This window comes from Labeo rohita, unplaced genomic scaffold, assembly GCF_022985175.1.
Source record: "Labeo rohita strain BAU-BD-2019 unplaced genomic scaffold, IGBB_LRoh.1.0 scaffold_73, whole genome shotgun sequence".
Taxonomy (NCBI): Eukaryota; Metazoa; Chordata; class Actinopteri; order Cypriniformes; family Cyprinidae; genus Labeo; species Labeo rohita.
This window is the reverse complement of record NW_026129667.1, coordinates 292,360-318,979: the sequence shown is the minus strand read 5'-3', so window position 1 is coordinate 318,979 and position 26,620 is coordinate 292,360. Positions and strand designations below refer to the sequence as shown.

Genomic DNA, 26,620 nt, shown 5'->3' with positions numbered 1-26,620 from the left:
GTATAATCCTTTTCTATTTTTAACTGTCTTAAATTTATTTTAAATCAATTTTTAAATCTTTTTTTTTTTTTGTGAATTATTGATATTATTGTTTTTATGATTATTCTACTTCCTTTTATGTAAAGCACCTTGAATTACCTTTGTGTATGAAATGTGCTATATAAATAAACTTGCCTTGTCTGCCTTGCCTATTTAATGATGTTGGGGTTTGACATCAATCAAAGGTTGGGTTTTCCAAAATTTTCTGAGCAACGTAAGTCCACATGTGATGGGAAGCTTTATTAGAATATTAGAGAATAATGTTCTAACAATGTTATTTCTAGAATGTCTTTCGAGAATGTTATCCTGCCTTTTCGCAGAACATTCTGGGAACTAAAATAAAACTTGAACCGGGTTCTTTTGGAACACTGCTTGAAAAGAGATGTGGGAGGACCAGTTGCGGTGCGACAAGTGGAGCTAGAGAAAAATGCATCTTGTGGATGGCTCTGTTGCTGTCACAAACAGTAAAGGTGGAAAGGTGCCTTGTAGTAAGCAAGGTTTGAACCTGCGCAGGGAGATCCCAGTGGATTTTAAATCAGATTAACTGCTCAGCCATGACTACACTGGCTGGTGCTTTGTGCACTTCATTCATTCATGGGACTGCTCTGAAGTCCCTAATATACAGGGTCACTGGCTTGTTGGCCAAGGGATCTCAAATTTCAGTGTTTTTCCCAATTAAGGGGCCACAGTTCAATTCAAAGCGCTGGCAAAATGCCAGCAAATCACCTCTGCAACAAACTGACAGCCCGTCACCCAAACAGGAACTTGAACTCTGGACCCTCCGATTAAAAGTATGATACTTTACCGATTGAGCTAACCAGGGTCTTGTGCTACATGGGGCACCCTGGGCGTTTGACAGCCCTTTCTTCACAAAAAGTGTGCATTCTCTGTCCGCTTAAAGTGGCACTACAGGATGAAGGCGACAGACTATTAAGGCAGAGACAGATAGGCTGCTCCTGGAAAGTTTGGAACACTGACATTGAAAGAATGGACACGACAGTTTGCTAACATTTATGTGGCCTGGACAGAGGAGTAATTAGTGCTATTAGTTTATAATGAGCAGGCTTCTTATACACTGTTGTATCAGAGCACCTAAAAGCTCTTCCGGGTAACTGGGTTCTTATGGAACACTGTATGAAAAGAGATGTGGGAGGACCAGTTGCTGTGTGACAAGATTTGAACCGGGGTTGCTGCAGCCACAACGCAGAACAATTAGAAAGCACAGTTGCTGTCACAAACAAATAAAGCAGAAAGGTGCCTAGTAGTCAGCAGAGTTCAAACCTGCATCGTCTTAACCCCTCGGCCACGACTACACCGGTTGGTGCCTGGATGGGCGCTAGAAATTCATAATGAGCAGACTTCTGTTACACTCTTCTGTCTGAGCACCTAAAAGCTCTTACAGTGGACCGGTTTCTTTTGGAACACTGCTTGAAAAGAGATGTGGGCGAACCAGTTGCCCTGCGACAAGTTAGAGAAAAAACACCCCTTTTTGTTAGCTCTAACATTGCATGGTTGCAAGAGCACTGTATAGCAACAGCGAAAGCCATAATTTTCATATAGACCAGTGGTTCCCAACCACATTCTTGGAGGCCCACCAACACTGCATGTCTCCTTAATCAAACACACCTGATTCAGATCATCAGCTCATTAATAAGACTCTAAGACCTGAAATGGGTGCTAGACCAAGGAGAGATGCAAAATGTGCAGTGTTGGGGGGCCTTCAGGATTGTGGTTGGGAACCACTGACATAGGCGTCTCATCAGGAATATGTGTAGTTAACAAGCACAAAGAATGCAAAGAGATAATTAAAAAAAGTGAAATACTTTTATAATCAAAACAAAACACGTAAGAGATAGATAGAAAAAAAGAATAAGAAATTTAAACACACCATGTAATGATGGGAACTGACAAGCACAACTGAAAACACAGGACTATATTGTATATACAAGGGGCAAACACAGGCAACTAAAAGATAAATAGGTGTATTTAAGAACCATGGAGACAAACACGAGAAAAACAGGACTACAATAAAAAGAAGCAGGGACACAGCAGTGACAAAAAACAGAAACACAGTGACAAAATTAAAACTTAACACAGCATTTTCTTAACATTTATTTACCCCCTGGAGCTGTGTGGAGCACTTTTTATGATGGATGGACGCACTTTATTTTGCTTTAAAATCTGGACCACTACCCACTGCCATTATAAAGCTTGGAAGAGCCAGGACATTTTTTTTGTATGTAAGATTGATTGTATTCACCAAGACAGAACCATTTGCTTGCTGACCTGAGGTGGAGATAGCGGAGACACCAGAGGGAGCAAAGACACAGGAGAAGCTGGAGACTGTGCTGGGCCTGGAATTGGGCTCTGTTTCTGTGGCTAGAATGGGTGTCGTCTTTAGATCCATGGCAGGAATTTGTTACAGGCAATCCTGCTCAGAGGATTTTAAACACCTGAATCACTGCCTGGTTTGGGAACTGCACCATCTCAGATTGCAAGACCCTGCAGCATATAGTGAGGACAGCTGAGAAGATCATCTCTCTGTTCTCCATCACATACACACTTTATCCACAAAGCTGCATTGCAAATTACCCCACAAACCCCTCACACCAACTCCCCACCCTCCTACCATTTGGCAGAAGGTGCAGGTTTCTTAACCCAAGCTATCAGACTCCTCAACTCCATGTGACTGGCCTGACAGCTACACTCACATATAGTACAAATGAATTAAGTACAAAAAGTACAAATGTATTAAATAACACACTTCACAAAAACTTTCCTTTAAAGTGAGCAGACTGTTATTTAAGTATATGCACACAAAAGAAACATCACATGAAAAATCTTTTTCATCACATGAAAAAGGAAAACGAAATAATTTTACAATGTTTTTTTCTTCGTTTCTACAACATTTATATAATTACAAAAAAACACAAACAAGGATTAATTCGTTGAGAAAGAGGATTTCCACATGCTTTTCACTTGTTAAATTCAATTTTGTCAAGATCAAGTCCATTGAAAAAGAAACCATAAAGAGTCCTCGTGTTCACAAAAACACCAAAAAAAGTCTGTTTCCCTTTAATTCAGCTCTTTTGGAAACAGTCTTAAAGTTCAAAGTTCACACACAACAACAACAAAAAACAACAAAAAGGGATAATTCCACCAGCATTAAGCTTGCTAGGTGTGTGCATGCGTGCAAGTTTTCGTGCTGTGTGTGTGTGTATCAGTTGCGAGAAGCAGGCAGCGTCTGGGCGGCCAATCAATATAAAAGGCCGGAAAAGGAGTTTTGGAGCTTCGGCGGGGCTTTTAACAGAGGAAACTGAAGTACCCAGTTGGCGCAAGCAAATAATCTGGCACGGTTGGCCACACTTGCAGGTGCCATTCTCATCACCACTAACTCCCAGACTTCTGTTTTGCCTCTCTTTTGTATTGTTTCCGCCATTTCCTCCTAATTTGCAGGCAAGGTTCAAAAGCTGGTATGGATTCGTACCCATATCACCACAACAGGCTGTATAGAGGGTTTAACCAGATGCACAAGCTTGGCTCGAGGTTAAATTCTGGTCTGTCTTTGTTTATAGGTCTGGCTAGTGGCGCCAGCTACAAAAGTAGTTAAGGTGTTAAGTAAAGTTGGACTCAGGTTTTTTGTACTGTGGGATGTTTCTCCCATACTTTGATTTATTTGTGGCAGCCCACCACAACATCAAAACTGACTGCCACAAATGTGACCCTGGATCACAAAACCAGTCATAAGGGTCAATTTTTCAAAATTGACATTTATACACCACATGAAAGCTGAATAAATAAGCTTTCCATTGATGTATTTGAAAATCTGGAATCTGAAAGTGCAACAAAATAAAAATATTGAGAAAATCGCCTTTAAAGTTGTCCAAATGAAGTTCTTAGCAATGCATTTAATAATCAAAAACTAAGTTTTGACATATTTACAGTAGGAAGTTTACAAAATGTCTTCATTGAGCATGATCTTTACTTAATATCCTAATGATTTTAGCATAAAAGAAAAATAAAAATTTTTGACCCATACAATATATTTTTGGCTACTGCTACAAATATACACGTGCTACTTAAAATAAAGCTACTCTGACTCTCTGACTCTAAGATGCCATGCATTTTTATGTATTTATTTATTGGAAAAATATCTTTAGAAATCATTCTAATATGCTGATGCGGTGTAATACTGATTTTAGTGTTACACTTCACAGTGAAAACAACCCATGATTTATCAACACAAGGCATCCAAAGAACACAAGAAAAACTGACCGGTTTAAAATTTATTAACAGTTAATTATTTTTTTTTATTAAAGCACCACATGTAAAATGAGCTCTTAAAAAGCAAAATTTTTTTGGAAGCAGTCTACATCTGCTCATGTGTGTCCTGCCCTGAAGAGACCTCCGATCCGCCACATATACAGAGAGAATAGGGGAAACTCATCTGCGAGAGGGAATGCTTTAGTTTCCAGCTGGATCACAAGCTCCTGGTTAACATCATAATCACTGTCCTGGGCAAGATGTTCCAGCAGCCAAAACACATAGAAGGAATTTTCATAGCAGATCCAGTCCACCTGATGATGCTGTTCCTCTCTGGACCTCTGCACAAGAAAAGTCCCTACCATTACCGAGCCTTTATATACAGTATGAACATGTACGACTTGAGCCAGAATCACTGTTTAGTAAACAAGATTAGTGTAATGTCTTGTGTTTGGTAATGTCTTCTTTACCAGGAAAAACTTGTTACAAAATGAGCCAAAGTTTTGCATGCCACCAAACAACACATGCACTGCAAATTGGTCAGTGAATATGAGTGAAGTGGAATGAATATAAAACAAAAACAGACAATATTGTATAGAGGTCGACCGATGTATCGGTTTTGCCGATTAAATGGCACCGATAGTTGATTGGCGGAACTATTGGTTATCTGCAAAAATCCATGCTGATAGTTTTTTCTGGGTTGGATCCATTGCTGGAGCGCTGTGAGAAGGTCGTCATTATACAGCAAAGTCCCTATAGTCTTTGTTATACAGCACGAGAGCAGCCTCTAGTGCCGGAAATCACTGACAGCACGTGCCATTCGTTAAGACACATGACACTGCGTGCTGCACAGAGCGGGACACTTCAAAGGCAGATTTAAAACATTGACAACGAAACGGTGTGTACAGTATACTGTAGTGCATGTTTTTATGTCATTACTAAGTGATGAATTTGTTGACTAGATGCTGCATTAGTGGAGAAAGGACAACAGTATATTTTTGCCCATTTGGTGATCAAATAAAGTCTTGCAGACAGCCGCTTGAATTGAACGCGAAGCGTCCAGTGTGTGTGATACCGGATAGCTGCGAGTTCTTCTAGACCTTTTGCCTGTTGTGTGACTAACATATTTTTATATTTTGATTACATCTCCACAAACATCCTAGAATAGAAGCAGTTAAATTGTGAAAGAACACAATATCCATATGTATGCAATTGCAATACTGTGGCCTTTGTGTAGATATTTAAAGATGGCCATCTTTAGCTTAATTGCTGATGTAATGGTAACACTTTACAATATGAGTCCATTTGTAACATTAAGATTGATAAAAGCTGTAGAATAGAAGTATTGTTCCTTGTTAGAGTGTGATCATTTCAGCATTTACTGATATATTTAAAAAATTCTAGTTGCTTTTCTTAACATTAATGAACAATGAACTAACCGTAATGATCAATATATAAGTCATATTAATATTTTTTATTCAAAAGTATGGATCAGTATTTTTTTAAATAGTGGAGCTCTATTTATTTTCCGCTCAGTATCCATTTTAAAAACTATCGTTCGATTAATCGGTATCAGCCAGTGTGGTCCAACCTAGTTATATAAGTATATATCGGTAAATCCAATATCGGTCGACCTCTAATATTGTAATATTCGGATAAAGGTAAGCGTGTGAATCACTCTCTACAGATCATGCCAAAGTCTAAATTTAGGATGAGGTCAGGACTCTGGTTGAGAAACGTCAGAAAATGTTTTTGTTTTTTTAAAGCCATTCTGTTATTTACAATAAGTCATAAAGCTGTCAACTCCAATTGACTTTGGCAGACAATGGCATTATGTTTTCCTGCAGAATATCCTGATAAACTTGGGAATTCATTTTAGTCAATAATAGCAAGCTGTCCAGGCCCTGAAGTAGCAAAGCCGCCCCAATCATCCACCATACTGTACAGCAGGAATATATATTTTTTTTTTCATAGCATTGTTTTGTCAAATAGTGCATGTTTGCAAACTTCAGACGTGTTTCAGATATGTCTTTTTTAAGTGAGTTGCCAGACATGCACAATGATCTTGTTGCGTGCAAATTACGAATCTAGGGTGACCATAATTGCCATTTTACATAGATACGTCCTGGCCAGGATTTCTATATTGCCTAAAACAGTGGTGCCCAAACTCGTTTCTGGAGGGCCTGTGTCCTGCAGAGTTAAGCTTCAACCCCAATTAGACACACCTGAACCAGCTAATCAAGCTTTTAGTAGGCATACTAGAAACTTCCCAGCAGGTGTGTTGAGGCAAGTTGGAGCTAAACTCTGCAGGACACTGGCCCTGCAGGACTAAGTTTGGGCACCCCTGGCCTAAAATATCCAGGTTTTGGTTTTGTTTGCACTGTGCAGACTGACCATTGTATGGCATGAAAGAGAGCTATAGAGAGCAGATGGCTCCTCATGCTTTTAAATTGCTCTTGCGGTGCTTTGATGTCATACAACGATCGGTGTGCACACTGCTGCTTCAAGTCAAACACACCTAATATGTATATGTATTTGCATCGCTTTGACCATTCTCTGTAAATCACACCTTCTCATGCGCCACGATTGGTTGATTATGTACAATGCCTGCATGTTATTGGTCAAACTATATTTCCGTCATTACCTTCAGCAAGTGTGAAAACTGGAAAAAACAAAGCCCCCCAAAAAAACCTGGTCAGGACGTGTCAGGGAAAAATGGCATGTATGGTCTCTCTAACTAAGTACTCTGGTGTGTGTTTATGAGTATGAGTTTACTTGACTATACTTTGTGGTCAAGCTCCAGAAATGAGCTAAATCATCAAACCTCCACAAAACCTCCAAGATTTTTAGGGATGTCCTAAACACTAAAAATGATTAACAAATAAAGTAAATAACATTTTATTTTAAGTCGGATAGGGTTAGTTTGTAGTAATTGTTGTCTTCATTTGGAAAGCTAGAATGTGTATTTATTTTTGTGGTTTGTATATAAGAGTCTGTTTCAGCCATCTGGGTAAACTATGACAAACAGAATCCGGTAGAAGTGTGTAATTTATTAGATGTGCATGATCTCATATTCCAGCTTAATATGCAGTTTCAATTCTATGCAGTAATGCCATGGGGTTCTCTGGGCCAGAGCTCATTTTAGGTAGTCATAAAGATGATGGAAATATGTGCTGTGATCAGACGAGTCACGGATGCAAGTTCCATTGAACTCTGTTAGTAACAACAGAACTTGCGACCACAGTTGCTTTTGGAAAAAGCACCCCTGGTTAGTTATAAGTGAAGCTGATGATGCTGTTTGTGGAGTTGTTTAATCCTCCTCTGCTGATATATTGAGAGATTTATTCTCTTTTATTTCAGCTGATTTCATCTAAGGCTGTGACTGGAAGTCAGTTGCAGTAATTATAAATAATCTGTAATAATATTTCTAAAATGGGAATTTTTGTTTTGATTACATCTATATCTTTTGTTTAGATCAAAAATAAAATGTAAATTAATTCACATTCTTCAACAAGAAAAATACACTTTCATGCCAGGTTTTATAAAATAGTTTTCATATAAATATTGTTTAATGCAAGTTATTTATTTTTCATTGGCTCAAGTTATAAAATATAGATGTGAATTTTTTTTATCTTTTTTTAACTGGATGAATGAAAATATTTTTCAGTGCAATGGCCAAAATCTGATTAAGCCATTTACACTGACACGGACAGCTATGGCATAGAAAGCACACACAAAATAAGTACACATGGGGCAAAAACAACGCGTTAATTCAAATGTTAAATATATTTGAGTTGAGTATGAACTGATGAATGTTGATTACATTTACATGGTCAGGAAAAAGCGTTACACTGGGTCCTACCCAGATGCAACGCGATGCCGTGACATGCAACAAAAAGTATCTTTTCTGGATTCATTTTTAGAAACAGATTCTATGGAACAACAGCATACATCCTATGACAATGATAATCTCAAGTACTGAATATGTGCTTCATTCAGTATTAAAAGGAATTAATGAGTTTGAATATCATTTTGCGTGACCTTTATAATCAAACTGAAAGCAACAATAGATAGTTTATCTCCGATCTTAAAAACAATTTTAAGGAAACAAACATGTTCAAACTGTCAACTCTTCATGAAGCGTATTCTGTGAAAATTATTGTATTTAATAACATTAAAAAACGTTCATGTTTATAAATAGGATTATGTACTTATCCATTTTGTCTTCAATGCTCTTGAAGACAGATCCCACCCAAACGTGCTTCTGATTGGCTGTGATTTTTGATTGATTCTGTTGCGTCGTGTCTGGTTAGGACACAGTAATACAGTACAACTGGGATACAAACCGTGAGGAATTTAAACCATTACACCCCCACAGTTTGGGCAATAGCAGATGGGGAGGGTCTAAAGTAACAATTTCTGTTTGAAATAGTAGCAACCAAATTGTAACTGCGTTAACTGTAACTCCATGTACAACCAGAAATCAAGAAAAGGTGAAATGTCATAAAATCAAGAATATCTTTTCTGTTCATTCTCTTTAACCTTTAATTGACTAAAGTACAAAATAAAATGTTTTCAGAGGCCAATTTTATTTGGTAAATATAACTATATGAATGTATAAATGTATAAACTGTATAAATTTTGATTGTCATGGCTGCAACACACTCCAAAAAAAGTTGGGACAGAGCCACTGTGCCACATCAACTTTCCTTTTAATTACAATGTTTAATTGTTGATTCTCCTTTTGATGGCTGGTCATATATTTTCAACAGGAGACAGATCTGAACGGCAGACAGACCAGTCAAGCACATTCAGTCTATGTCTACAAAACCACACACACATGCAGAATGAGACCTGCCCTTATCTTGATCTAATAACCATGGACGGCAGTCTATGTGTTTGTACAAGCCCAATGCATGCTTTCATTTCAATGATACCTTGTCACATATTCCAGTCACCAGTGCCGTTTGCTCTGCTGCAGCCCCATACCATGACAATCGTTTGCGTTTGCATCTGTCACTGATGAAAGTCTGGATAGTCCCTTTGGTCTCTGGTAATAAACATTCAGTGTCCATTTTTCCAAGTTACAAGCTGAAACGTGCACTCGTCTGACCACAGCACACATTCTGTCGTCTTTTTGACTATCTGAGATGAGCTCTGGCTCTGCATTTATTGATGCAGCTGCAGAATGTGTTGAGTGACAGCAGTTTTTTGAAGTACTCCTGAGCCCGTGTGGCTATATTTAACACTGCAGCATGACTCAAAGGTCATCCACATTGACTGACATTTTTCTGGATTCCCTGAATCTTTTCACAATATTATGTGTGGTAGTTGGTGAAAGACCTAAATTCTTTGTGAGTTTCTATTAAGAAATGTGTTTTTTTGATTTGTTTGACACTTCTGTCATGAAATTCGGCACAAAGTGAGAAATGATAATGAAACATGATCCAACTTCACTTCCAAAGACTGAATGCTCCTTTTATACCCAAACATGATATCCTCACCTATTTCCATTTCACCTGCTTACTGTGAACTGTTTCAAAACGGTTTCATTTAGATATTCTATAATCTTTTCACTTTTATTTTGCCTCTGTCCCAATTTTTTTAAGTGTGTTGCAGCCATGAAAATTAAAATTTGGTGATATTAAATAAATATTATATATTAAAAGTTGGCCACTGAAAACACTGGAATTTTTTTCTTTGTACTTTACTCAATGAAATAAAGGTCAAAGAGAATGAACAGATAACATTCTTGATTTATTGGAATTGGGGTTGTAGATGTTCTATGGTACCTGTTTTATGGTACCTTTTGTATAGTCTAGGGGTGGACATAGAAGTTATATCTTTTTACAGATTTTTTTGTCCGATCCTGATGAAATCTGCAAGGGTGATGCAGGATGACAGGATTTGACTTACTGTAAAATCATTTGTGAAATTAAGGGGCAATTACAGTGACTGGAAAAAGTACTGGAAAAAGCCAATAAGTTGTGGCAAAAATACAACAAAAAGTCTTAAGAGTGTAGGCCACTGCACATGATACCAATACACCTTTGTGCAGAAGCAGCTGTACCGGATCTATTTCATTCGGCCAACAGACCATTCAACCACAGAAAGACTTTGGCAGGTTATGCTTGTTATGAAGGCATTTTCTGCTCATTACTAATCATTATTCTATGACAATATTTTTCAAGACTGAACAAGATTGAACTTACCCTCATAAGGAAGTCCCTCAATAGGGGGAATTTTTTGTTTGGTGATATTTTTACAGTGATCTCTAGATATAGGGTGGAGTAACTTACCTTACAGGTATCCCATAGCTGCTGTGCAAGCTGAATGATCTGAGACATCAGGAGTTGAACAAGTGCAGTTCTCACCACAGGACTTCCTCCCAGAGCCAGCAAACACTCTGACAGCACGCCATGGACTGAGCACTAAGAGCAGAAGGAGACCGTATCAGACTGATCTGATGAAACTCAACCAGGTTGTGAACCCTCCAAAACACAACAGAAAATAATTTTATTTTTTAAGCAAAAAATGCCATTCTCTGCCGTCTTTTCTGACACACAGACCTTCAATGACAATGACATTGAGGTCTTTATGTATTAAATCATTTATACATGACTGTTTAAGATTGTTTTTCTACTAAATGTACAACTTAACTGTATGGTAAACTAGCAACAACTTCACGTTATGCTGCCTCTGAAGTCTGTCCGAAACTGTTTCTAGAGTTGCCTTTGCAGCTTTCGAAGTCATTGCCTGATAGGGCAGTGAGGCAGCAAGTCAGCTGACTAGGCTTTCAGACGCAGCCATTGTTTTTGTCATTGTAAAAGTAAAAAAAAACTGAAATCCCTGGACAGTCGAGACCAGTCAGATCTCACAAGATCTCGTGACAACTGCCCGATAAAAAAAGTATGTAATTGAATCATTCATTCAGGAGATTGCAATAGTCAAACAAGACTTAATGAATTGAGACACTGAATGCTTCATTGAATGTTTTTTTTGTTTTTTGTTTTTTTTGTTTAAATGAATATATGTTTTTAAAAGACTTAAGTAATGAACAGTTTGTCAGAACCACTAGTAAATTACATTATTTTGTTTAGTTTTCTAATCTTTTTTCTCAAGAATCGTGAGAGAATCATAGTCTCCAATTTATTAAAAACAACTGGGATTCTCAATTTATCCAGAATCGCAAAGTTCTTGTTTAAATGTTGTTTGTTACTGCATATAACTGATTAAAATGGAAGTTTTATGGTTTAATGGTTTATTTCATAAAGTTCAAAATGCACCTACATTTCTTTGCATTTTGTATTTTTCAGTTGAATAAAACACTGTTTTCCCTATATATTTCATCATTGAGGATTTCTTAAGAAAAGTTAAAAAATCTCGTCTCGTCTCGTGTTTTGTCCCATCTTGTGGGATAAGTGTCTCGTCACACCCCTACTGTATATTGGTAAAATATTAAAAATATTGGCGTTGGCATTGTTGTGTATTACCAGTGTATGATGTTCTAATTTACGTAAGATATTATATTATTAGGCCCACCCACTTTCATCTGTGGCGCACCCAATGAGAAGTTGGTAATTTTCCAAATGGATGTAATTTATTAAACGATAATAATAAACAATGTCTTATTTCACTATAACTTTTTATATTTAGTTTTTTTTTTTTAATATTAACTTTTCATGGTGAATTACAGGGGGCTTCTTATTTTCCCCTCTTCCTAGGTGCATACCATACACTTGTCAAAATGATGATTGGTCAGTTTCTGCTAGTCCCACCCAGAATGCCATGTTTACGAAGAAAGGACACAATAATAAAATGCGCTTGTTTGCAGAGCTGAATTTGAAAACAGTAACACAAGCATCAATCAGATCAAAACTATCTACTTGATATCCCAATTGAAACTAAGCCCTAGCATTGAATCCAGACCATCTTCAAATGAAACCAGACCACCTGCGGGTGATGGAGTTAAAGATTCTGAGCTCCAGAATCTTCTGAGCAAAGCGTGTCTGAAGCATCATATTAGCACTGGTGTTTGATCTGCTTAAAGGAGAAGTCCACTTCCAGAACAAAAATGTACAGATAATGCACTCACCCCCTTGTCATCCAAGATGATCATGTCTTTCTTTCTTCAAGAAATTATGTTTTGTTTTTTTGTTTTTTGTTTGAACTTCCAAAATGCAGTTTAAATGCGTCTTCAAACGATCTCAAATGTGGTTGTAAACGATCCCAGCCGAGGAAGAAGGGTCTTATGTAACGAAACGATCAGTTATTTTCATTAAAAAAAAATACAATTTAAATACTTTTTAATCTCAAATGCTCGTCTTATCTTGCTCTGCCTGAACTCTGTGTATTCTTGCTCAAGACAGTTAGGGTATGTCGAAAAACTCTGATCATATTTTTTCAAAAACTTTAAAAATCATTTCAAATGTAGAATGTACCGACCCAGTCGCATTTTCCAAATTAGCATGCAAAGGAGATCAAACACCCTTAACAAAAAAGGTAAAACAATATAGGACGATTTTGAAATTGAAGGAGAAAAAGAGACAGGAGTTTTTCAACATACACTAACTGTCATGAAAAAAAATGAATTCAGGCAGAGCAAGACAAGACGAGCATTTGACATTAAAAAGTATATCAATTGTATCATTTTTATGAAAATAAACGATCGTTTCACTAGATAAGACCATCCCATTATATGGAGAAAAATCCTAAAATGTTTTCCTCAAACAACATAATTTCTTTACGACTGAAGAAAGAAAGACATGAACATCTTGGATGACAAGGGGGTGAGTACATTATCTGTAAATTTTTGTTTAGAGGTGAACTTCTCCTTTAACAGACACGTCCTTCATGGAAAGAAACACATACACATGCTAGATACTGTTCTCCACAACAAACTGCATAGGCTATTTGGAGCTGTGTGCATTTCTATGCTCCTCGATGTTTACTCTAATTGCGTGCTGACAGAGACACTTCATTATGAGATCATCTGTGAAGGCTTGTTGTCTCAGTCTAAATTAATGCTTTACAATAAACTTCCTTTAGTTAACAGCAGTTGATGCATATATTACTTATATAAACAATGAGCAATACATTTGTTACAAAATGTATTAATCTTTGCTAATATTATAGTTAATAAAAAAACAACTGCTCATTGCTTTTTGTGTTAACTTGTGAGCTTAATAATAAATGTTGAAATTAAATGAACAAAACACTTTGCCCACCCTGTTTTATGTAGGCCCACCCATTTAAAAATTTTTGACAGTATCTATTGTTCATGAAAAGGTCCCTCTGTCCTTTATTGGAATCTGGGTTAATAAATGTTATAGTTTGACACACTGGGGCCCTGGCCAGGAAACACACACTGGCTTAACTAAGAGCCTGCTAGCTGCCTTGAGGCATCACAAAGTTTATATAAATAACCTCACACAGAGTCTGTCAGAATAGATTTAATCAGACTGAACACTCATTTCTTTAGCCAGGCACACACCTAACTCACGTCTCTGAGTTATGCTGCATTAGTCAGGTCTGGCAGGATCAAAAACAATTCTTAGTATTTCAAACCTGTTTTCTCCAGTTGTTAAGCAGGTGTCATCACTAATGGTCTATTATAAACTACTAAATTAGTGGTACTTTTACCCTCTGTAGAGATTCTATAAGGCTTGTCAGTAAACAGCAACTGTAATGACTGGCTAATATCATTGCATAAAAATGAGTATCAGCGCCTTTTCGGTTTGCACATGATTCAGATCCAGTACAGTTGGCTGGTCCATCTTTCAATGAAAGTTTCTTTTGCAAACTCTCCTCTACAGTATGATTTGTTTTAAATGTTCCCCTTACTGAACTCAGCTGACAACCCATCAGCTGAGTAATTTATCTCATGATTTGAGCTGCGTGTGCCCAATAAGGTAAATATCTATGTGCAGTACTAGGGAAACTCCAGGAACAGTTTGAAAACTCCTACTCTAATCAATTGAAGATGGAAAAAGCAATAAATATCCTTATAACTGAATCATTATCCTTTCAAACTGCTTGTCACATATTGATGCATTAGCATCCTCCACCCCAGATACGGCTTTGACCGGACTGGTATCTTACCCCCCCACTCTACATCTTGAGAACAGATCTGAAGCATTAATAAATGTGGATGAAGAATCTTCAAACATAATCAGGCACAGATCGCATCAGTCAGCTGTTAACATTGTAGCTAGCAGACACACAAGGTCGAGCAGACAGCAGTATTCTGCTAAGAGTGCAGCCGAACCCCAGCACTCTGACAGTGGGTGATTAGTAGCAGGACAACAATTACATGCTGCTTGCCTCAAGAAATAGTTTCTGATGTAAACAAGAAACATTTGAATGAAGCATAAGAATGTTGCAAACACTGTATTTTGATGCATTGGAAGAGATTGAAAACTTTAAACAAATATTCATGCATCAAAGACAACAATAACACCACAGCCTCAACAACCACTGCTCACTGCTATGATAGCAGCAACATTAACAAATGTTTACAGAGCAAGTAGGGTGTTCTTCTCAAGACATACAGCAAACCCATCTAACCTGCTACCTATTAAGCTGCGTTCACACTACCAGCGACAGAGAAATAACACGAGTGACAGTGACCGTTGACAAGCACCCTTAACAAAAAAGGTAAAACAGCAATATAGGATGATTTCAAAGAGAAAATACGATTGGAGTTTTTCGTCATACCCTAACTGTCTTGAGCCAGAATACACAGAGTTCAGGGAGAGCAAGACAAGACAAGAAAAGTGTTTGACATAGTATATAAATTGTATTATTTTTATGAAAATAACCAATCATTTCGCTAGATAAGACCCTTCTTCCTCGGCTGGGATCGTTTACAACCACATTTGGAATCATTTGAAGCCACGATTAAACTGCATTTTGGAAGTTCAAATTCAGGGCACCATATCAGTCCATTATATGGAGAAAAATGTTTTCCTCAAAAAACAATTTCTTTACAACCGAAGAAACAAAAGACATGAACATCTTGGATGACAAGGGGGTGAGTACATTATCTGTAAATTGTTTTTCTTGAAGTGGACTTCTCATTTAATGTACATAATGACCTCACTCTTAGCTGGAAAATGTGTTTTGTACAGACATTTATTGGGAAATTTAATAATATAGTACCTTTCTAATCTTCTTATTTGAGCTGTCTCATTGTTTTTTTTTCATACACCAAATCTCAAACTCACTGATGTTGCTTTGTTCATTGTAGAAGTGAACTTCTGCCTGTATTGTGATTCAGTGTTTTGGACTGCAGCCTTAAAGGGCAGTGTTGGGGAATAACTAGTTACATGTAACGGAATTACGTAATTTAATTACAAAATAAATGTAACTGTAATTAGTTACAGTTACTGAGAAAAAATATGTAATTAAATTACAGTTACTTTTGAAAAATGCCAGTGATTACAAAGGGGATTACATCTGAATTTTTTCACACACCCACTTACAGATTTAATTGACTTCTTTCATAAATTGTATTGACTACTCTAAAATGAGACACCAATGTTTCAGGAGTTTAGGACACAGAATAGGACACATGCTTATTCAATAACTGTTTTATTTCCTATTTGGGTTTATGCAAAACTTTCCAAGGCATTGTTAGATGCTAGTGTTTTCTGTCATAACTATGCAAACATTTGATTTCAAACCCAGTATCATACCTATTAAACTGTTTCTTGTTATGATGTTATTTATGTTATGATCTTGTTATGACATATAGCGCTCACGATGACCCGAGTTCGATTCCCGTCTCGAGGTCCTTTGCCGATCCCGCTCCCCTCTCTCCTCCCAGCTCTTTCCTGTCATCTTTCTACTGTCCTATCACAATAAAAGGCATAAAAAGCCCAAAAATATAAGTAAAAAAAAAAAAAAAAAGTCTGAATTTGTGGTGGCTGTACTTTAAATTAAATTATTACACAGCTCAGACTCATTCGGGGAGACTTAAGTCAGTGCTATATGCTTGATAATTTTTCTTGGCGGAAGCTTTGAGTTTGGTTAGCTAATAAAATATTAAAGCTTAATTTAATATTATGTGTACAATTTCTTGTACCTGGTATCCTGGTATCATGGACTTGCTCTATTGTTTCATACAAACGCAGCTTTTTTTTTTTTTTTGGTACATTGTAATGGGTTATAAGATAACTAACAAACTAGTACTACTACTTAATTATTTATGTGGTGAAATGTTGTGTAAGAAAAAGTGTATGACTGCACTGTATCCCTAAAATGTCTAGTTTGAACTTGCCGTTTGCTAGCAACTGATTTCTTCATGGAAGCTTTGCTTTCAAATATTTCAACTCAGATCAGTGTTTCGTGTCTAATAATTTTGACACAAAACATCTAAATAATCTATCAAGCAGCTGTGTAATAAGTGAGATAATGTACATTCAGCCAGTTGTTATCGCAAAATAAAGATGTATATTATCCCTTACTTATTATAATCTTAATTCAAGTGATAAAGGATTTCGAAAGTCTGACAGTAATCAGTTTTAAGTGCTACTGTAAGGTTAACTCTGCCTGATTTAAATGTTTCAAAATGATTAACAGTTGAAAATATTAGAAATTTAGAAAAGTAATCAAAAAGTAATTAAAAGTTACACTACTTATTACATTTCCAAAGTAACCTTCCCAACACTGTTAAAGGGGTCACTGAATGCCCATTTTCCACAAGTTGATATGATTCTTTAGGGTCTTAATGAAAAGTCTCTAATATACTTTGATTAAAAATTCTCAATGGTTTTGTAAAACAACACCCTTTTTACCTTGTCAAAATGAGCTCAGCAAAAATCATCTCATTCTAAGAGGTTGTTCCTCTAAATGCAAATGAGCTCTGCACACCCCGCCGCTCTCTTCTCTCTGTGGAATGACGATCTTGTTTACTTTAGCCGCATTTAGCCGCTAAACTTCCTAACTATTACGTTATAAGGAAAGGCGATCGCAAAGAATCATAAAAAAATGCTTATACACACTGGATCATGAATGATTCGCACGAACATAGACGGATATATGTAGATCGGGAGGCGCATTCCCTTCACAAACAAATGTAATCTACTGCATCTTCAGCGGCTCAGATGTCGGGAGTAAATGACGATCACTATGTTCATTATTACATCCAGCAACACAACACCTCAATCGCTCAATCAGAGATATTCTTGTCTAATTTACATCCCTGCTCTGGCATCAAAACAAGGAAAGTTACTGGACTGTGACAGCTGGTCTGAGGTAAGACGCTCATGTCAATCAACTATTGTGGGAGCGGCCTCTGCAGGTGTGACGCCACATCGACAGGCATCTGAGAATGGCTCAATTTGAAAAAGGGGATATTATTTTTACAGATTAATTAAAAACCACTGCATGGATTTTTATCATTATAGGGTAGATTTGTACATACACTGACAACACACATTAATGTTCAAACAACATGAAAAAGTGAACTTAGCATCCGATGACCCCTTTAAGCACACAAGTACAGAAAGATGCGTCTGGTGTGATATCTATAAATTTCTTGGCCCACTTCTTGTCTGGGCTGCAACTGGCTTTACCCACAGTACACAAATCTCTCTCTTACCGAATTGAGCTGTTGGTTGGTTAGCAATAGGCCGATCATCTCCTTCAACAGGTCATTCACTTTGCTAAAGTGCTGCACTGAACACCCGTTCTGTGTTGCTCCTCGACTCAGGGTCTGTGCCACCACTTGTGTGGCATGACGCAGCTGCTCTGGGTGATGCAGAGGCTGTCCAACATGTATCTGCCTGAAAACCTCCACCACGGAATCCAGCAACTGCACTACTGAATCCCAGACCACATCACCATCATGACACATAGACGGCTCATAGCCTCTGCGCAAGCCACTCAAACAGTGCAGGAACTGCATGTGTTTTAACAGCCTGTGGTCCTGGCGCCATTTCCTGTCTAGGAGGGAAACATTCTGACTGTTTGGAGGAGTTGGAGGCAAACATGGTCCCTGAGCACCATATATCTGTGTTTGTGAGCTGTTATCAGTGTCACAGCCAGAGTCGCTCTTTAACTGCTGTGGGTCTTCCTGAGAGAGTACTCTGGCAGTATCTTGACCTGTGAAAGCAAAACACAGCAAATCAGCATCATTCTGTGATAATCAGACCATCTAATCTTGTAAATATTTTACAATAAAGATTAAATATTTGTCCATTGTTTTGTACTCTTGGTGCATTTAGAGCATATGTTTCGGAACTATTACACATCTTCCGTATAGAATTTCCAAGAAACATAAGCAAAGAAGAAACTGAAACAACAGATGCTTCCACACTTTTATATACTACAAAGTGGGCCAATTTAGTCCCAAGGAGTACTGAAATAATACACTTACAAGTATACTACTTATATTTGTATACTTAGTACATAAAGTATACTAAAAATATACTTGAACTTTAAGTATACTTAATAAAATGAACCTTAAGTATACTACTTTTTGGTAAGGAAACACAACGAACATGCTTAGATCCACACCGCAACAATCACAATTCAGAATGGAAAACACATTTTGCAGCATCTGATTCTGTGGCTGATCGCAATAGTTATCGCAGTTGACAAATCAAAGAGCGCCTACATCCTCTACACCCCAAATGTTGTTTAAAAGACGTTCTATGCTGTCTCGAGAAGCCTTGATTCCCACTCTAACTGAAAAATGTTATATATTAGTATAGCTAACAAGCCAGCAGAAGTAACTTGAACATAAACAGGTGCACTCTGACCAGTGAGAAGATAGACTTTCATGTGACTTGCATAAATACATTTTGGTAGACTCTGAAATGTTGCCTCCCCAAAGTGAACCAAACCAAGAATTCAACATGGCAACAGTTTAGGCCCCTGTGTCAGAGAAAAGCAAACAAACTGAAAATGGTCTTCAACACTTCATAGTGTAAAATGTGCTTATATTAAAGGTTGAATTATATATTTATTATATTATATTATTCAGCACTGATAGTTGCTTTTGTCAGAAGGCATTTTAGTGCCATGGTAAAAAAAAATAAAAAATAAAAAATAGGATTATTATTTTGAGAATAAAGTTTAAATTATGAAAATAAAGTTGAAATATTTCGAGAATATAATTGAAACTATGAGAATAAAGTCAAAATATTTTGAGAATAAAGTTGAAATATTTCGAGAATAATTTTGAAATGTTTCAAGAATAAAGTCAAAATATTTTGAAAATACAGTCAAAATTATGAGAATTAATTCATAGCAATTACGAGATTAAAGTTATAATATTTTAAGAGTACATTCCAGCCTACTGTGCATGCAGATGGCCCGGTTTGGGAGCACTGGGAGATATTACAAAGTCTCAGCTTTCAAAATCTGTCAGTTTTATAGCGAAATACAAACAATATGTCTATAACAATAATGTGCTTTACGGCTAAAACCCCAATTATTTAACCAGGCTGTAGAGTAGAAGAAGTTAGATTTGTTTGGAAGAGGGAAGCATGGTACTGCCATAGCTCCTCTGCAAATTTAATTTGGAGTCCTGATTGAGAAACTTTTTTTCCAGTTCAATCATGTAAGTTTTGTTTCTCCAAATGCTCTTTTGTGCATTTGATCTGCATAATTTTAGTGTGGGCTAGTGAGTTTCTATCAGTTCATCCTCATTCTTGACGATACATTCCTGTGCAGTGAACAGTGTGTTCTCATATGATTTATTAGGTTTTATGAGTTTCACCGTTTACAAGCATTTGCTGCACGTCAAGGTGTCAGAATCCTTTATTGTGAAATACAGCCACATTTTAGGTCGTTTAGCTTTATGCATTATAATTTAAGCATGTTTATTGTAGCCAACTAACAGTAGGCTACCTCAGTCTATTTTCTCAGTCAGGTAATTGTTTTTCTGGTTATTCTGACATCACATGAATGCAGCTTAATTTAACTAGCGATCGCGTGCAGTAATGATGCTTCTTATGTCAGTTTTGGAGCACCAGAGGAAAAAATATTTTAATCGATAGCACAGGCATTTAAGTGGCACGAATATGAGACATGGATATCTGCCGTACCCAACCTTACTCTTGAGGTGAAATAAAATCCAATCACAGACTCAGACGGTGGAGTTGTGACATGGGACTATAGGTGGCATTATACGTTAAGACTTGGCAAAATAAATCAAGTCAAAGATTAAAAACTGCCCATCTTTTGTCTTAATTTGACTTACGATTTGTGCTTTTTTTCATGAGGTTGATATGGGGATTTTGTGTAGATCATTCTGGTCATGGCTGGGTGGAGTGGATCTAGGTGACTTATTGCCTGCAGGAATAACTGTTTCTAAAGTGTGTTTAATCTGAATGGAATGCTTCTGTACTAATTCCCACACAGTCAAAAATCAATCATTTACTGAGTGAGGTTAATGAGAATATACCTGACATTACTAAGACATCTGCCTGAGGCAGGTTTGTGATCTGATCTTTTGTGGCAAAAATCTCTCCTCTTATTTTGTCATGCGCTAGATCGCTTTCATGAAAAGCCAAGAGCCGCACACAAATACAAAGAAGCCCGTCAAGTTAACAGAAAGTGATGCAATGTGAAGGATTAAGAAGGAAACAGCGGTTTACACTGTGGTTTTGGTTCAATGCAGGGAATTTTGAAACCCTTTTCTTGCTGCACAATTATGTGTTGGGTGACAGAGCAGCGTCCACAATGCGCTCAGGACAAACAGCATTTCCACTAAAAATGGGATGTGGTCATGTGCATTTCTGACTACATCTCTAGACTGCAAAACTTTCTACAACCTCACTTCCACCTCTCGATATACTTTATAGTGCATTTGCAGTAGTTAGTCTAAACATGCTGCGGCATTTCAAAATTCAAGAAAAGATGCTACCATGCAGTTTTTTCCACAATGTTCTTGCGGTGAGACCAAGTTCTGATTGCCTACACTAGGCAATGTTTCTGCTATAATGCAGAATCCACAGATTTATTTATGAGATGTTGTGAAAATTTATTTTATTTAATAGTAATGTTTATTTTTGAAGTATAAAATGAGTATCAAAAATATGTTGGAAATATTTCAGAGCATGACGTGAACAAAAAAAAGCTATATTTATCAATTTATTTTTTAGATTCAATAAATGCTCATAGTTTCTAGGTCTAAAACAGACTGATATAGAGTCCTACCATGTCTTGGCCCAGCATTAGTTTTCGTCTTGAAGAGTAAGCGAGTGAGAAGCAGCTCTTGTCTAAGACGCAGCAGATCTTCATGAAGACTTTTAACTTCGGACCTCCAGCTTTCATCCTGCTGTCTGAGTCTATCAGCCAGAGACTCAGCAAACTGTCTGGCTCCACCTGAAGGTCTGATCTTAATAATAGCCACAGCCAGAGCCAGTTTAGAGAGACTCATATACCAGCTCACCGCTCCTACAGAGATAAAGCAACAATTCATCATAAGCAAGACTTAGTCTACTTCTGACATCACATTCATACTAGATACAAGCCGCACACATTTTCAAGCAAAACAAAATTTACCAGCCTAAGCTGGTTGGCTGGTTTTAGCTGGTCATATCTGGTCAGCAGGCTGGGAGACCAGCTAAAACCAGCCTGACCAGCCTAGCCAGGCTGGGAGACCAGCTAAAACCAGCCAACCAGCCTAGGCTAGTTTAATATGTTTTTTTTTTTTGTTGTGTTTTGTTTTTTCAGCATGGTAGTTCATACAATTTAACTGTGAACTGTAGGAACTATTTAATTTGCAACAACAATAATAATATAAGTTCATTATTTAAAAAGCATGTATCTGAAGCTGATATAATACATGACAACACAGGAATATTTTTATTTAGAAAATCAAAGACATTTCTAATGTTATGTTCTAGCTATAATACAAAAAAATTACCGAAGAGACTTAAATAAATAGGAACACAATGTCCACAATGCTTCATAAAATGTTCAAAAAATAAACGACATAATCCGTGAGAACAGTTTTCCCTTTTTAACGGATAAGCTAATGTGGGACGGTAACGCTAGTTAAAACCGACATTTGCAGCAACATGCTATTTGTATTTGACCATCTAATAATCGCTTTAAAAACTCAATAACAGTTAACGTTTTTTGTAAAAAACCTTGTATATTATTAACCTGATAGAATATCATTAACCTGTAGCGTGTATACTGAGTAATTACCTTCATAACCTGAGGAAGATTTCTCCTCCATTCTCCACCAAACATTAGGATATCAGTCTAAGACGCTTATGTAGTGTATAACCATTTTAATACATATCAATTTAACGTCGAATACAAGTAATTTTCGAGAAAATCCACTGATAACTCACTTCTAATTGACGAGTGTAATCAAACAGGCTACGTTAAACAGAATAGACACGCCCCTTAATGTCCCGCCCATTATAATGAATATTCATTATAAAGAAACTGAGGACAGACTGCGGCAATATAATTGCTCAAAGGGACGTTTGGTCAAAGCATATTTAACCCGTTTTTAACTTTTCAGTGTGCATAATTTAATGTCATTATTCAGGTATAATTTACTGTCCAACAACGTTTGCTGTTCTTTCTCTGTACAGCGCTTGTGAGGTTTAAACCTATTATTTTTCAGTAAACAATCCAAGCCCATAAACTACTCATTCATTATTACCGTGTGTAGGAAAAGGATAGGGAAGAGTTGTCAAGTGTTGTTATGCTGAAAACAATGACTAGACGGCGCTGTTTCCCATGCATGTTAAGGGTTACTAGTAAGGGTGACTAGTCTAACGCAACTTTCGTTTAAAACCTTATTTGACTGCATTGTTAACAAATCATTAGTTAATGTGCATTCATGTGGAAATAACATGTAACTACTAACTATGATTTTTATATTTTCACATATATTTATATTTTAATGTACATGCACTAATAATTTTGTATTTTTCCACCATTATTTCCACCATTACAGTGTATTTTACACACGTTTGCATCTATAGGTCTGTGTTGGGTAAAAAACATTTTTAGTATATTTACATAATTCTGTTCTGTGTGTTGCTTTAGCAGTTGACTGCAGAATATTTGTTGGCAACAGTGAATGATTTTTTATATATTCTATATTTTCATAGAGTCACACGTTGTGACTATAAAATAATGTTATAGCAAAACAAAAATGCCTGAATGTATGTTGTCCTCAATATAAATATTGTTTGCATGTTTTCTAAACATCATAAAGTGATTAATAAGATTTACAAGTGATTGTGACTGTGTGCCGCTAATGGGGAGAAATTTTCTACCAGTGGGATCCAAACAATATTGTATCATACATACTATTTTATAAAGGAAAATAATAGTAATAATAAAACTGAGATATTCTGGAGGGAGAGAGAAATGTATTATTTTGTATTATACATACACATACAAGTCATACACGTTTGGAACATGAGAATTAGTAAATGATGACAGAACTGACATTTTTGTGTGAACTAAATCTTTAAAAATGTATGACTGCACATGAAACATGACAGCATATGTTATTTAATTTAAAGAAAATTAACACAAACATCCATTTACACATGTTCACAATCTAGTTTTACTGTTGAAAAAGACAAAAAGTACTGATGAATAAACTTTGTTTGTAAAACGTTGAAACATCTTGATAATTAATGTTTTAAAGAGTTTAAACAAAGTAATGTAATGCACAGGTTTGCTTGAAAACTAATTTTTGTTTTTGAAAGATAATGATACTTTTATTCAACAAAGGAGGATTATATTTATCAAAAATGTACAGCAAAAACATAAATAATCTTAAGGCTTTATGTTTTTCATTATGTAACACAATGTTTTCCAACTAGAATGAAGTAAAGGCTGCTGTAAAAGGGGTCTGACACCATAACGTCTGAATACATATGGAATACATTATAACAGTGGAAAATACAAAAACGTTATTTCAGACAGTACTAATTATTAAGATTATTACTGTTGCAATATTGAACATGTTTTTAAAAATATGTTTCTGTTTTGGTCGTTTGTATGTTTGTTTGTTTCCAAAACATAAAAATGTCTTAGTGATTCCAATTTTAGTGGATGTACCACAAATAATTCATGAGGCTTTGGCCTATTTGAAGATTTCTGAAGCAAATTAAGCAATAAAGCACTGACCAGACAGTAAACAGCTCTCCAGTCACCAAAACAAAACAGTTCAATCGGATTAGACTTCCTTACAAAATATCATTAGCCCTTTATCAGGAATTCTGTTTACATAGTGAGATTACATAGCCAGACAGATTTTGCGTTTGTTTGTTTCATTTTGCTGATGCTGAGAGATAATTGTAAGTTTAATTGCGATGTATGTACTTTATGTTTACATTTACATTTATTCATTTAGCAGACACTTTTACCCAAAGTGATTTACAAGTGGGGAATACATCAAGCGATTAGTCCTAAAGAGGCAAAACGTCTTAGGAAGTGCTCATAATACCATATAGCAGGCATTGTTCAGATAAGTACAAGCTAGAAAGGGAAGAAAAGGAAAAGAGTAGAACAAATAGTATCGAAAGAGATGACTTGAAAGTTGTTAGGGAGTCAGCATTCCGGATAGCGATGGGAAGATTATTCTACCAGCCAGGAACGGTGTAAGAGAATGTTCTGGACAGTGATTTTGTGTCTCTTTGTGATGGTACAACGAGGCGTCGCTCACTAGCGGATCTCAGAGTTCAGGAGGAAGTGTAGATTGGTAGCAGTGAATGGAGGTAGGCGGGCGCTGAGCCTGTGGCTGTTTTATATGCAAGCATCAGTGTCTTGAATTTGATGCGAGCCGCAACCGGGACCCAGTGCAGGGTGATAAAGAGAGGTGTGACGTGGGCCCTTTTGGGCTCGTTGAAGACCAGTCGTGCTGCTGCATTTTGAATCAGTTGTAGAGGTTTGATTGTGCATGAAGGAAGACCAGCTAAAAGAGCATTGCAGTAGTCCGGCCTAGAAATGACCAGGGCCTGGACAAGATGTTGTGTTGCCTGCTCTGTTAGAAAGGGCCTGATCTTTCTAAAGTTGTGCAATGCAAACCTTGCAGTTTTAGCTATATGGTCTTTGAAAGTCAGCTGGTCATCAAAGATTACACCAAGATTTCTGAACTTGATGGGGTAATTGTTGATTAACCCAACTGGATGGTGAAGTCATGCTGTAGAGTCGGAGTGGCAGGAAAGACAAGGAACTCAGTCTTTGCCAGATTGAGCTGCAGATGATGTTCTTTCATCCACGCCGAGATCCCTGCAGCTACCGTTGGATTACCTGGTTGAAATGAAAGATGTCATCAGTATAGCAATGGTAGGAGAAGCCATGTGCCTGTATGATGGGTCCCAGTGATGTAGTGTATATGGAGAAGAGGAGGGGTCCAAGAACTGATCCCTGGGGAACCCCAGTGACCAGATGATTTGGTTTTATGTTTGGTTTATGTGTGGACTATACTGACGAAGCACAAATTATTGAATGACGGCTGTAGATTACACACTAGCTTTCAATGAATTTAGGATTTTCAGAGTTCACAGTATAAAAACTGAGCACCATGTTGACGGAAATGGACACACGAGTATCAGTCAGCGTAACCCTGGAGTCTGGGTCAGAGTCACGTTGACATCCTCAGCATCTGATGACGTAACCTCTCTGTCGTCATCTGAAGTGTTCCCGTAAACACACTCCAGCCTGTACCTCTGATCAGAGTGTCATTTAAAGATGAAATGAAACATAAAAAATAAAATGTACTTAAATAGGCATGCAAAGGACTGTTTTTTTTTTTAAGCAAGACAAACGGTTTACTGACCTTAAAATTTTAGCGTGATCAATTATGTGCATATACACATAATTAATATGACATACTACAAATATTACAAACTTTAAATTACACATAAAATATTATATTAAAATTATATTACTTAATTGCTATTTAAAGACTGAAATGATTAAAGCAAGTACTTCTTGACCATAAAAATGATTTTTCAAAACCAGTTGATTTGTGGACTGATATTTAAAACAAAAAAAGAAAAGAAAACAGCAGTGACATGCAATTTATCCAACAGCAAGGCATTAGTACTGTATTTATAGACTAAGCCTTTGGACCGTCAATGGAAGTGGTACTTACTTTCATCCACTCATCCCTTTCATGGCGGTCATAGTTCAAAGCAGTCAGACTCAACAGGCTTTAAATAGCATCCATTTTTGAAAATGAGCACCAACTTTAAACCCAACAATAAGGTTACAAATCATTGGCAGCTCTGTCCACACATACACTCACATGGAAGGTACGAGTGGTACAGTACGGGGGTGAGCGCTGCTACTTCCTGAGGTCAGAGACGGTGCGGTA

The 26,620-nt window shown here is 36.9% G+C and overlaps 1 protein-coding gene across 3 annotated transcripts; it reads right to left on the bottom strand.

The window, feature by feature from the left end:
- Positions 1–4,317: 4,317 nt before the first annotated feature.
- On the bottom strand, positions 4,318–22,686 carry mei4 (meiosis-specific, MEI4 homolog (S. cerevisiae)). Of its 3 annotated transcripts, none has more exons than XM_051104510.1 (5): positions 22,471–22,686; positions 21,472–21,711; positions 17,906–18,408; positions 10,602–10,733; positions 4,318–4,643 (listed from the first exon to the last, which is right to left on the bottom strand). In XM_051104510.1, the coding sequence occupies exons 1-5, from the start codon at positions 22,499–22,501 to the stop codon at positions 4,419–4,421; spliced, it is 1,131 nt and encodes a 376-aa protein (XP_050960467.1). In that variant the 5' UTR covers positions 22,502–22,686; the 3' UTR covers positions 4,318–4,418. The 3 variants fall into 3 exon arrangements, with proteins under 3 accessions (XP_050960467.1, XP_050960468.1, XP_050960466.1); XM_051104511.1 differs by having other exon boundaries at positions 22,620–22,663; XM_051104509.1 differs by lacking the exon at positions 22,471–22,686 and adding an exon at positions 22,184–22,290.
- Between the last annotated feature and the right edge of the window lie 3,934 nt (positions 22,687–26,620).